This window comes from Centroberyx affinis, unplaced genomic scaffold (genome assembly GCF_046629955.1).
Source record: "Centroberyx affinis isolate AG114_WGS23_722 - 3 ecotype Tasmania unplaced genomic scaffold, CSIRO-AGI_Caff_v1 ptg000348l_1, whole genome shotgun sequence".
NCBI lineage: Eukaryota > Metazoa > Chordata > Actinopteri > Beryciformes > Berycidae > Centroberyx > Centroberyx affinis.
The window spans coordinates 44670-57197 of record NW_027279020.1 but is presented as its reverse complement, the minus strand read 5'-3'; the positions used below and the strand labels follow the sequence as shown (position 1 = coordinate 57197).

At 43.4% G+C, this 12528-nt stretch overlaps 1 protein-coding gene across 1 annotated transcript in view; it reads right to left on the bottom strand.

The window, feature by feature from the left end:
* The window catches only part of ntn1b (netrin 1b), a 38788-nt gene extending 27645 nt beyond the window's left edge, over positions 1–11143 (bottom strand). Inside the window, exons 1-2 of the mRNA XM_071515400.1 lie at positions 11049–11143; positions 9804–10848 (exon numbers count right to left, since the gene is read on the bottom strand). Coding sequence (XP_071371501.1) covers positions 9804–10818 — 1015 coding nt within the window. The 5' untranslated portion in view covers positions 10819–10848; positions 11049–11143. The remainder of the gene's footprint in view (positions 1–9803; positions 10849–11048) is intronic.
* Positions 11144–12528: the final 1385 nt, after the last annotated feature.

The window sequence follows — 12528 nt, the reverse complement described above, 5'->3', positions numbered from 1 at the left end:
TTTTTTCTTTATTCAGACAGTAGGGAGGCTGAGTGGGAAAGAGAGTAGGGGAAATGCAGGAGAGAAGACTGGAGGTACATGTGATTTCAAAGGTGTGAGTCTTAATCACTACAATATCTCTGGACACTGTGACATTCACTGAGTCATTTCTCTTGTCCGTTATATACAGCATGCAGTCGATGTGCCTCCTACATGAATCAAAGCAGGTGTTCAGCTCATAACGTGACTTAACGAAGGAAATCTTTTGAGAGCCTCAGGAAAAAGGGTACAGACTAAGCACTATGGCTACATTTTGTCCGGAGGAAGGAAAATGTTAGGGAATTAATGGTTAATGATTGTTTTCATGGAAACACTGAGAGGTCGTTGTGAGTGTTTTCTTTATACTGCCTTCAATTTCATCCCAAAGTTTGTTCTGGTTGCTAGGTGGCTTCCAGGACATGGCATTGAGCTGGAGAGGAAAAGGCTTGGTTCTTCCTGAAGCACGCCAACTGCTGGCGATCTTAGCGGGAACCCAGTGAACCTTCAACAACTGTATTAATGAGTAAAACAAATGCCATGCAGAACATTGGCAGGGTGAAGAGGGATCTTTGCTGTATATTCAAGAGTGATGATGTCAGTTGTCAATCTAACCTGCCTGATTGAGCTGTCAGGTTCAGCCAAGATTGGACTGTTGCTGATGAATGTCAATTTCATTCATCACAGAAATGTCAATGGCATAATTTTTTACACTGTCTGTTTGCAGTATAATCAAACTGTTGAAACTGTTGAAATTTGGGAAGCAGGACATCATTTAAATTAACTGAGCAGATTCAAGCCAATCCCATACTGATGAAGCAAAAAGGAAGTTTACCAAATCCTTTAAGGGCCAATGTACAGTATATCAGGATGTCACACAGCAGGTTATGTGAGCATACAATCTATTTCATTTACATATTTCACTGAAAATCAGTAGAAATCCTTGCAAAACCTTGCAGCACACTTGCACACACTCCATATCTTTCACTGCTTTCCTTTGAACTTCCTCTGCTCAATGTGACAAATCCATTGTTTTGGTATTTTCAGACCTGTGCCTGTCACTCCTGAACATGAAAACCTGCTGCTACAGAGCCCAGGCACCGCAGGACGGTTACATTACAGTGTAATCTAACATGGGCTTTGGTCATGGTTTGTTATTGGGGCTCAATGCTCTGAGCTCATTCCCTTTCCCAGCTGCCTGCCTAAGTGGGAACCAGATATGGTATCTCTGCCTCAGTATCATGAGAAATTGAGCCTCGCTATCTCTGTAAATAAACCACATGGCATGATGAAAAAAGCCGTGCAGAGGCGATCCCAGTCACCGCAACACATGAACACACAACCGCAGACACACACACACACACACACACACACACATCCTGGTGAGGATGCAGACGTGCGCATGACATGCACTGCTACACAGGACCCACATGCACAGCTCACATTTGTTGCCCAAGGTTTTCCTGGGAAAGCAAGCAGAGCAGGGAGGAAATTGTCTGATGTACGCCTCGGGGGCTTTTGTCGATCAGGAAAGGAAGGAAGTTGCTTCTCACTGTTTGGTGTGAGTGTGTGAAAGGAGTCGTGACCCCGCCGCCCCACAGTAGTTGTGCTGACCCGGACCAGAGGAGAGAACAGGACGGGAACAGGCAGTCTGGTGCGCCTCCATTCCCTCTCAGACTGGAAGAGTTATGGAAGACGGGAAGGCGGCTTAATCCTGCGCCTGTGGACGATTCCATGCTCCTTGTCTGAGCAAGAGATTTGCCTCAATCACACTCAAACGCACACACACACACACAAGCAGAGTGCAGAAGGAGGATTGCAATTGATGAATCCCCAGGTCTTTCCTCCTTGTAGCAGATGTGGAACCCTGAGATATTTATTGTTGTGTAGGGACTGGTGTCTGGTAGCCAGTGTGTTCTCTTCTCCTCTATCTATCCTGCTGGATATCCCCTCAAATCCAATAAGTGGTTCCTCATTCTCTCTCGGAGAAGAATTGGTCACTGGGGTATGTGAGAGATGGAGGCGGAGCACGGGGGAATGTAGAAATCCATTACGGAGCAGCAGAGACCCGTGGAGAGGCCCAGGCAGACGTTATATGGAAAAATAAATACGAGTGGGAAACCAACAACTCCATTTCCTTATCAAGGCAGGCTTATTATGTTTGCAGTTTGTTTGTTTTAAAGTGTTCTGGAGATAAGCGGTTTCTTAATGAGAGGAGGAGCGAGGTCACTGAAGTGGATATATATATAAAAACAAGGCATGCAATTAGCAAAAGACTTTCCCTGATGTTTGGGGGAATTAAACAACATCAGAGTGCTAGACAAGTTTGATTTGCATAATGTTATTGATTTAATGCAGTAGGAGCAAATGAGATATATATTGCATTGAAAATCTGGCCAAAAAGCTGCACAGATAAGATATTTAGCAATAAAAAAAAATCCCCCTAAAAATTGTAAGATGCACCCTTGAGTGTCATTCTAATGAGGATCAAGACTCTATTGAACTACAATAGATCCAGTCGTCATTTGTTGCCTTTGTCTTTCAGTAAAAAGCCCCCTGTGTCGACAGCGCAGCAGGGAGGATGGCACCAGCCAAAGGAGCTTAGCCCTGCCTCCGCTGCAGACTTCCTTAAAGCTTTGGGGAGAGGGGTAAGTGGCACTGGGGGTAAGTGGGGTAAGTGACACCGGGGAAACGTGTTGTGTGTGTTTGTGTGTGCGGGCGTACAAACGGTAATGTCACTGAGCCGGCTGTGTCGGGTGGCAGCGCAGCAGGGGAGCTGGCTGGGGGTCTGAAGCGGAGCTGCGGAGCGTGTCGTTCCACTGGCCCATTAATCATTCCCAGCCTGCCCTGCTTCACTTCCTCAAAGGGGGATCCGTGCGCTCACACTCACGCTAGGTGGTCCTGATGCCACCCTGGAAGCCCCGGTCAGCCCTTGGGTGGCAGAGGTGAAACCCATGCAGATAGACTTTGGACGCAAAGGGTTGAGGATCCACACAGACGCACAAACGCACGCATCTGATTTCATCTTGGCACAGTCGACAACAAGGCACGCCCATGAACAAACAAAAACAAACAAACAATTTGAACTGTCCCAGCCATTTGGGATCAGATCTTTTTCTGCTTATTGCATAGTACAATACTGTCTGTAGCTATTATAACCAATATCTACATAGACAAACAGATGAGGTCCAAGTAACAGCAATGCTTTTCAGATGAGAGATCAACCTGTCCTTTGCACAAAGTCACTGAATGACTACATCAGTAATGTGGCTTTTGATACAACATACCTCAAGTCTACTGTTAACTGTATGACACAATAAGAACATCATCATAGAATATGTGTCCTGTGCAGTTAGGGCTATCACCTATTAGTCAAACTGTTAAACACAATGCGCTGCATTTTTCAGATTCCAGTGAAACATGCCCTACTGTGTTCTGTATAATGTTCCATACTGGTCAGCAGTCATGCCATGATGTCCAACAGCCCATGTACAAAGGATATAAGCATTAAATCAAAGCTAACATACCCCTTTCTAAACATTGAGTCACCTCTCCAAACCGCTGTCCACAACACAGCAGTACAAGATTTTTCAGTATGCTCTTAAAAGCCTGAGTGAAACCTTTTTGGCTCGACCATCATGTCTGTCTTGAATTATGAGCTCAACAAAACAAAATCCTCAAAACATGCAGCCTTTACCCAGAGGACACTGGATTCTACCAGAGCATGGATTTTTGAGATCCCCAAAATACATCTCTTTGTTTTATGGTCTCGTTGTATACAGAGAAACCTCTTACCAGAGTCACATAGGCTTAGGTTGCAAAAAAAAAAAAGACTGGAGGCAACAGAGTAAAAAGCCCGTATACAAGTATTGTTATGCTTTCCATTTGCGATAGAAACAGAGTTAAAGGATGTTTCGGGATAAGTTCTGGATCGGAGGGTGCTGTTATTTATGAGTGTTAGCGCAGAAGCCGAGCGTGTGAACGGCAACATCAGTCATGAGTTAAGAGCACAAGACTCTCACAGCAATATGGGTTCGAGCCACACATTGAGTGTCGCTTTTGGTACGGTAGGAAGATCGATACTCAACTGGGAAACCCGGGTTCAAACCCCTGTGTCAGCATGTATCCGCCCTGCTGAAGTATCCTCAAGCAAGACACTGAAACCCTGCCATGTTATTTAATGTCTTTAATCTATTTAAAAATCGACCCTAATAGAGATTGTGCGTATTCCAATGATCGTATATAGTTCGGTCAATATTTGTGAACATGAACAACAGCAGAGAACCATGGCTTTGCTCTGAGATGTCATCAAGAGACAAAACCTGGAGCGGTTCCGCTGTGACCGATTTGGAGACTGCGAACGGTTACTAAAGAGAAAATGTGCCTATATTTCCACCCAGTCACTCTCCAGTTTTGCTGGTTTAGGCTGGTTTGCCTCCAGACGACGCTGTCAAAAGAGTCTTGTCTTCAGAGAGTGGGTTGTGCTGATAAATCTAAATTGATCTTTTCATGTTCATAAGAAAAGCACATGTAGATCTGTTTTAGATTGGATTTGACTTCCACTGATTGGTTTAATATATTTGGCTGCAGGGTCGCCGCTGCCCACAATTATTTCCCCCAAACTCTCATTGGTCAAACCATTTGCATTTTCCAGCCCAGTGCCTCCGAGCCGTACTCATGCATTTAGATGTTCTAGATGACTGAGGCTAGTCAGTCCATCTAACTGGCACTCTGCTCCTGATGGGGTTTTCAAGGGTGTCTGACTTTCCATGCTGCTGTAACGCTCTGCCAAAACTGTCCCTGAATGTTTCTTAATCCTCACCTGCAACACAACTGTTTCCTATTAACTACTCAAGAATTTGTGTCTGTACTCACCTAGTATCTTGATTTTTTCCACATTTTCTTCTTAACACTATTCTTAATACTATTTTCCTGCGATCTGTATGTAATGTGCCGTGTTGTGTTCGGGTCTTGGTCTTATTTATGCTATTTGTACTGTACATCTGTAGGTTGTAATACTGTTAATGTTGTTGTGGACCCCAGGGAGAATGGCTGTAGCCTTGGTGATCACTAATGTGGATCCAAACAAACAAGCCAGAACTAGAGCAAGATTCTCACCACCACATTTATTTGTTTTCATTTTTGTGTTTTCTCTTATTGGTTGCTTTTTTTCTCATCCAATAAAATGTTCCTCTGAGAAATGGATTTTTATGTCCTCTTTGAATGTTTACCGTTACTTTTTGTTATACTCTATTGATCCTTGAAGGAGGAATTTTCTTTTCTTTGCCCCCTCTACAGGGAGGTCAGAGGTCAGGGTCAGCTACTGAGCAGCACCCATGGAGCTGGTGAGAATACGGAGTTTGCTCATGGATACTTCAGCATGGAGACACTTGCTGTCATGGGGATTGAACCCAGGCCTTCTGGTTCTCCCTTATCACTACACCAACTTGCTGCCCTAATACAGCTTGTTGTCAGCAGGAAAAGGAATTGTTTTCTACTCTGTGCTGGCTATTCACACCAAAGTTTCTCACATTATTCATGCAACAACTTCACGGAATTTGCCAACAAGCTTGAGGAAAGAGGTGAAAACTGCAACACCGCTGGCTGCTGTGTGGATATTGGTTTATATCATTATGTCTCAATGAAATCTCTACATAGCACACATTGGTTTCAGGATTGTTTATAAGGTCTGATATCGCTTATTGCAGGTTTAACTTTGCAAATGCAATTATTCACTTGGGCTGTTTTCATTATTGTATTATACAATATGTTACGGTAATGCATTTAAACATGAAAACAGATCAAAGTAGAAGTCAACAAAATAAAAAACAACCCCAGAAATAGCAATATCCTCTGGCTATTGTTGACAAAATTCATGCAAAAAATCAAAACCCACAAACATGTCTCAAGTTACAAATTAGATGGTAATTACTGCCTCCATCCCCTGGCAGTGGAACACACTGATGGGCCAGAATTGGAAAGAGGGGTAGAGAAAGAGGGAAGAAGAGACAGAGAGTGTGAAAGAGAAACAGGAAGAGAGAGAGGAGGGAAATAGATTGAAAGAACTAAGTACCCCGCACGAGAGAGACAGTACAACTTCTATTACAAGAATATGCATGACATCATGCTTTTCACAAATTCTTCTCTCCCGTCACATGGGCCGCTGCAGTGGAACTGAAATGAGACCCAGATGGTGAGCAGGCCTGGCCCGGCCCAACCTGGCAACCCAGGGGAGAGTGGACAGCGCAACCACAGTCAGCAGAAATGGTGTCAATGGTCCCAGTCAGCCACATGGACAAAGACCAGTCCGGCATAGAGACGCTGTCGTGAACAGCTAACCAGGGCCTGGTTCCCCAAAAGCATCTTGGGGCTAAAATCATCATAGCTGCATTGTAAACCAAAGGGGTAAGCTGATCCTAGATCTGGAATGGTTCTGAAAACAGGCCGCGGTAAGTGTGGTGTCCTTGTACTGTAAGGGTCTGGTTTCCTCCAGCTTGTACCAGTCTTTCTTCTGTCTCTGATTCCTGTCATGCAAGTGGGTTGTAGGCCTATTTCAAAGAGAAAAATTGCTGTTTTCAAAAGGTAGTCTTGTCTTGACTGATTTGACTTGTCCAGACATTTTAAAAGGAGGCTATAATATTGATTTTAATATACAAATGCTGCCTGCTTTTGTGCTCTCAAATCTCTTCCACCAAATGCTAATTTATCAAACAAGCCTGCTGGTTCTTTAGAGATTTGTGAGCACGCATTTAGATTCAGCACTCACTCTATTTTTAGAGTCAATGGAGGGAGTACCAGTACGTGCTGCACAGACTGGGAGGAGAGCCAGTAGGCAATTGATACAATCATATCCCGATTCAGCTACCTTGTGGGTGGCAAACGGTCCTAACTTAGAAAAGACTTCTGTGTAGGTTCAATAGCTGCCAAATACTTTGAGCAGAGTAGAAAACATACTGATAAGAATCAGAGATAAAAACACCTTCTAATAGGATGAATGTTACACTCACTGACTTTGTGTCAGAAACCTACAAGTTCCACAGAATTCTAAACCCTCAGGACACGATGTCAAGCTGAAATTACAAGCCTTTTGTGATAATTCCTTTATTTTGCTTTCATATCAAAAACACCTAAACCCAAATAAAACCTGCCAACCATGAGAACAGACAACTGCTCTGGAGCCGCTGAGCATGAAAGTGTGTAAGGAAACATGGCTGATTTCACCTCCATTCGACTCTAGACTATTATAAAACAGAACATCGCATGGCAGGGAGACAGCAAAAACAAAGTTGAAATTGAACAAGTGCAAAATTACACGTATGAGTGACTAAGGCTACCATTTTCAACTTGCCTCAAAACCCACTTGGCAAGCGAGTGTTTCCCACAGTTCCCTTCACAGCCCATCAGTCAGTCCAGAGAGGAGAGGAGGTCTGACTGTCAGGGGTCAGTGGTACGCCGTACATGGAGAGAATATGAAGCAGCTGCCTGGGACAGCAGGACTCGAAATGGTGCAGGGAGAGCCTGATGTGTCACTGTGTGTGTGTGTGTGTGTGTGTGTGTGTGTGTGTGTGTGTGTGTGTGTGTGTGAGAGAGAGAGTGTGTGTGTGTGTGAGAGAGAGAGAGAGTGATTGTCTGCCTTATTCACTCCTTTAAATAAATGCTCATGGGTTGTGGTTACAACAGGTCAGAAGTGATCATGCAGATTTATGAAACGAGAGCAGATTGATGTAATGAAACATTCTGTTTTAAACAGGTTTTATGAACACATTTGCATGTCATGCAACACCAGTTGATGGGAATGTGATGGTTACCGTTGCCAATATAAATGCTGCTGTACAAAATATGATGGCAACCCTGCATGCAAAGTCATGGGAAATTGACTTTGTCTTACTTCTTCCTTAATGCCTGCTGCCAGTCAGTGTAACCAGCTTCTCTCCCATCTAACCACACCTCTCTTTCTTCTTCTACACTTTTCTCTACATGTGAGTGTCTCAGGATGTGTGGAGTCAGCAGACAAGAAGAAGAAATCAAGACAGATCATTAGCACCGACCGCTCTGCATCCCCACTGCCAGACCATGGACCTACAGCTCAATAGAACCCCCCCCCCAGGCCTTCTTTCATACTAAGGTGTCAAGCCACCCTTATTATTTCCTCTCCCTCCCTTGGAAGACATGCTCAGTCTGGCTTTTCTGAGGTTTTATCTGATGACACCGCTCACACAAAAAGCGAGATGGTGAAAGGGGCCTCCCGCTGACAGCGAGATGGATGCCACAAGTGACAACCTTTTGTTTTAGTAAAATACACTCACATGCTGGCTTTGCAGAGGCGAAAGGCGGAGGCCAAGGGGAACAACTTGTTCACTTGTTCCGTTTGGTTGAGCAAACCATGGCAGTGTCGGAACTTGTTACTTTTCCAGGTTTGGTTCACTGTAGCTCAGGGGCTTGAGCTGTGGCTCTGTTGATATAAGCCCCCCAGCTCTGTTGAAAATAAGCATCACAGCAAATAAACTCTGCTGCTAGAATAAAAACTTAGATCTGGCTTCAAATTACCTCGTGCTTTGTCCTCCCCTTTGAATAGCTTACTGGCCCCGAAGTGGTAGTTTATACTCTACGTGCCAAAAATGTCAATAAAACAGCCTTAATCGCCCATCCAATCTGATAATAGCACCTGCTTATGGAAACACAACACGCCCCTGCCGTCTATCTCTGCAGCTGCAATGTTTCCTTCCTATTGAGCTGCTACTACAGTCGGAAACACTGGTCAAAACGCAATTACGCGTTTGGGCAGCCGAGCTTGTTTGTTGAAATGACTTCCTGCCCTTTCTTTTCTATTCAGGGATTTATTCTGGATGCAGGAGGCAAATACAGTACATGCAGTATTACTGTTTTAAAAAAAAAAATGGATAGCCTCTTAAAATTCGAAATTTTCAATTTTATTTTTGTCACGGCATATAGGCCGAGAAAATATGGCACAATTATTTGTTTGAATAAAGTCTATCATAGCTAACTGACTGTGTATTGAAGTTTCTGTAAGAAGGCCGGTCCAATTTTATTTAATTTCTATAGCCTACATTTCTCTCGCATACAAATTTCAGCATATGATTGAATCTATTTGAAACCTATTTATAATCTGAATTTATTTACATACACATTCAAGACTCACCAGCTTGTCATAAATATATACGAAGTTTTCGCTTTTGCTGTGTTTGTGGCAACAGTTGTTTTGGGTTTGTTTTGGTAAATAAAAAGTTGTAATAATATCAAGACGATATATTGACTTAATCTCAAATAAAACGGGTAATTTCGGCAAGGCCTCTAATAGTTTTATTTTAACAGTCTCTTGCGTTTGAAGATCAAGATATTACTATTTGTTTTTAGTGGGGTGCGGGGAAGCGCTTGCGGCCTCTGTCTCACTTTGCTTAACTGAACTATGATTTACAATCTAATTAACACTTATTAAACTCGGCGGTAAACATTTGAACAGATTAATTTACTATAAAATAAAGCCACATAAAGAGATTCGAAAATCCAAAGAAATTATCACCATTTCAAAACAGAATTGTATCTGAATTTCATTTTTAGTGATAAATATATGTTAATATATCATTCATAAGAACGAATAAACAACTGGCCCGTGCGTAATTTCTGTGCGTAATGGCAAGACTCACTGAGCACCAAATAAAATAACTTAATCTATAACAAAGCCTGAATCGAATAATATAATTTAGAATAGAATTAATATAATTCAAACAATAAATTATTCCCATGTGACAAAAGAGTTGTTGCCTTACCCACGCACTCATTCGCCTCTCTGGCCGTGGCACGCTGCCAGGGTCGGTCATAATGGAAAGGTTTGCACCTGTCGCACTCTGGTCCCGCAGTGTTGTGTTTGCACTCACAAACCAGATTCCCTTCTCTGTCTTTCACGCATTTCGAAGCGTGGCCGTTGCACTTGCACCTTCCTCCGACCTGCAAGTCCGACACCGCGTAAAAGTAGGAATCGCGGGCCAACTCCGAGTCGTCCTCGTTCTCGTCCCCGAAAGTGTGAAGCCGGCTGAAGGCCACTTTGATGTCGGTGGCCGTCACCCAGTCCTGCAGCACCGGGGAGTTGTCGAAGTCGTGCGCCGACGGTCTGCCGTCCAGCGTGCTGAAGGCGATGAGCCCACCTGTCAGAGGGTGCATGTCTGTGTGCGAGTCCGTGCAAATCGCCTCTTGCTCGTTCTGCTTGGTGATCGTCGCCTTATTCTGCCTGTTGTACATTTTCTTACACTGAGTAGAATAGAACTGAAAGGGCACCCACGATTTGCCGTAGTCCATGGACTTGAAGATCGCCATAGATTCAGGTCTAGGTGAGCAAAACTGCAGGCTCACATAGGTGACCTCAAACTTTTTACCCAGCGACAAGGTGAGCGTGACGTTCTGCGGATATTGCACGTAGTTTTCAGACTGCCAGCAGGTGAGGTTGTGGGGGTTGTTGAGATCTGTTAAATACGCAGGTGGATGGGACTTCTTGGGGTCCCCGGCGTCGCACGTGTGACAATCCCTCGTCCTCTCCTCTCCCTTCTCGGTCACCACGCAGTACCTGGCGGCGGGGTTTCCACAGGTGCTGGACACGCGCACGTCCTTCCCGAAAGCAGAGTTTACAAAGTCGGGGATGCATCTCCGAGGGTTCCCGTTCTCATCGTAACACGGGTCCGGAGGGGAAGACTGTGCAGCAAACATGCTCAGCCCGTATCCTCCGAGAACCCCCTTGGTCAGCAAAGAAACCGTCACCAAGGTGACCCAAACCTCCAAAATCCTTATCATTGTAATCCGTGCTCCGCAGTGTCTCTTGCGCTGAAATTTAATCAAGACAAAAAATATTAAAATTATCAGAATTGGTAACATCAAATTAATCAGGAATGACAATACTAAAGACAAAATCAAGTGAAATTTAAAACATTAACACTCCTAAAATTATTTTGTTCATAGAGATACATGAAAAAGACAGACCCACAGTCAAGCATGTAACATGAATGTGAATGAAATATTCTTACGAGGCAAAGAAAACTCCACAGAGGACACTACCTCGAAATAAACTGTTCAGTCTGAAAGTATGGTGGAACTCCTAAGAATTTGGAGGACAACCTATCCCGTTTACGCACGAAAAACTACTGCTAGCTCAGCTTTTCCCCCTTTGAAATTCCTAAACATAAATAAGTTATGGCAAATGACCAGCTGGCTCCGAGTCTCCCTGCCTCTGCCTGTCCACTCAGTCACACCTCTGCCCACCTCTATCTCTTTCTGTCCCATTCCCTCTCTATTATAATAGAAAAAGGGGGCTCCAGTTATTCAGAGGAGTTGGAGGTTAGACTATGGAGTCTCTCTGCGGAGAGAGAGAGAGCAACGACATCTGCCGGTAGGTCATTTACACTGCATGTCAAAAAATAGGCGCTACTCCAGTCGGTATAGAGGCCCAGCCGAGGAGAAATGAGGTGCAATCAAAGCTTATGATTTGATGATGCAAAAAAGATAGACATTTTACCTGATACAAAAACAGCAGTAACTTAAATCACAGGGCAGATATATTGGCACCATGTAAATAAAAAAGAAACCATGATGGTTCATCAGCTGTTTAGGGATAATTCCTCATTGGCACCAACAGAAGCATTATTCGTCTTGCCATAAAACATCTGACCGTATGATATTCGTATGATAAACTGATGTGGCTTCCCTCATTAAAGGGAATCAGCAGGTGTCAGAAGTATCAGAGGAAATATGCAAGGTAGGCTATCGGCCATATGACACAACTCAGATCAGTCTACTTTCAGTCTACCTTAAAAGTAAATACATTCTTCTCCTAGTCTCATGTTGCAGTAAATTGCAAAAAAAAAACCTTTTGCAACATCTGCATCTTACAACACATACTGCAGAGCGACATCGTGTGGATACTAGAAGTAGAATCCATACATACAACATACGGTATACAATATCATCACTTGTACACTGAATGTATAAAACATTAGGGACATCTTCCTGATATTGAGCTGCAGCCTCTTTGGCACAATCCACATCTCAATTGTCTCAAAGCTTAAAAATCTTTCTCTAACTCGTCTGCTTCTCTCTATCTACATCTCCTCCTTTGTGATTGGTATAGATTTATATATATCAATAAGGGAATAATGGCTTTTACCTGGATTCAGTTCATCAGTGTACTTTATGAAAAGAGTAAGTGTCCTTGTGTTGTGGCCTACATTATATGACAGGCCTCATCACATTTAAACACGTCATCACATTTAAAGTGAATGTTTTTCGTTTCTCAAATGACACTGAGAAAAAAATAATAAGATGAATGAACCAAGCAGAACAGACAGAAGTAGTAGAAGTTGTCCCATAGTAAATCAAATATTTTTGCAACTGTACCATCAAACCCCTGAATTGGGCCTTCTGTTGTAAACAAGCTCTTGTGTCCCCGTCAAATGAGGTCTGTCCTATAAAATGCTCCTCCTACAAACTCAATACAATGTCTTATGTCAA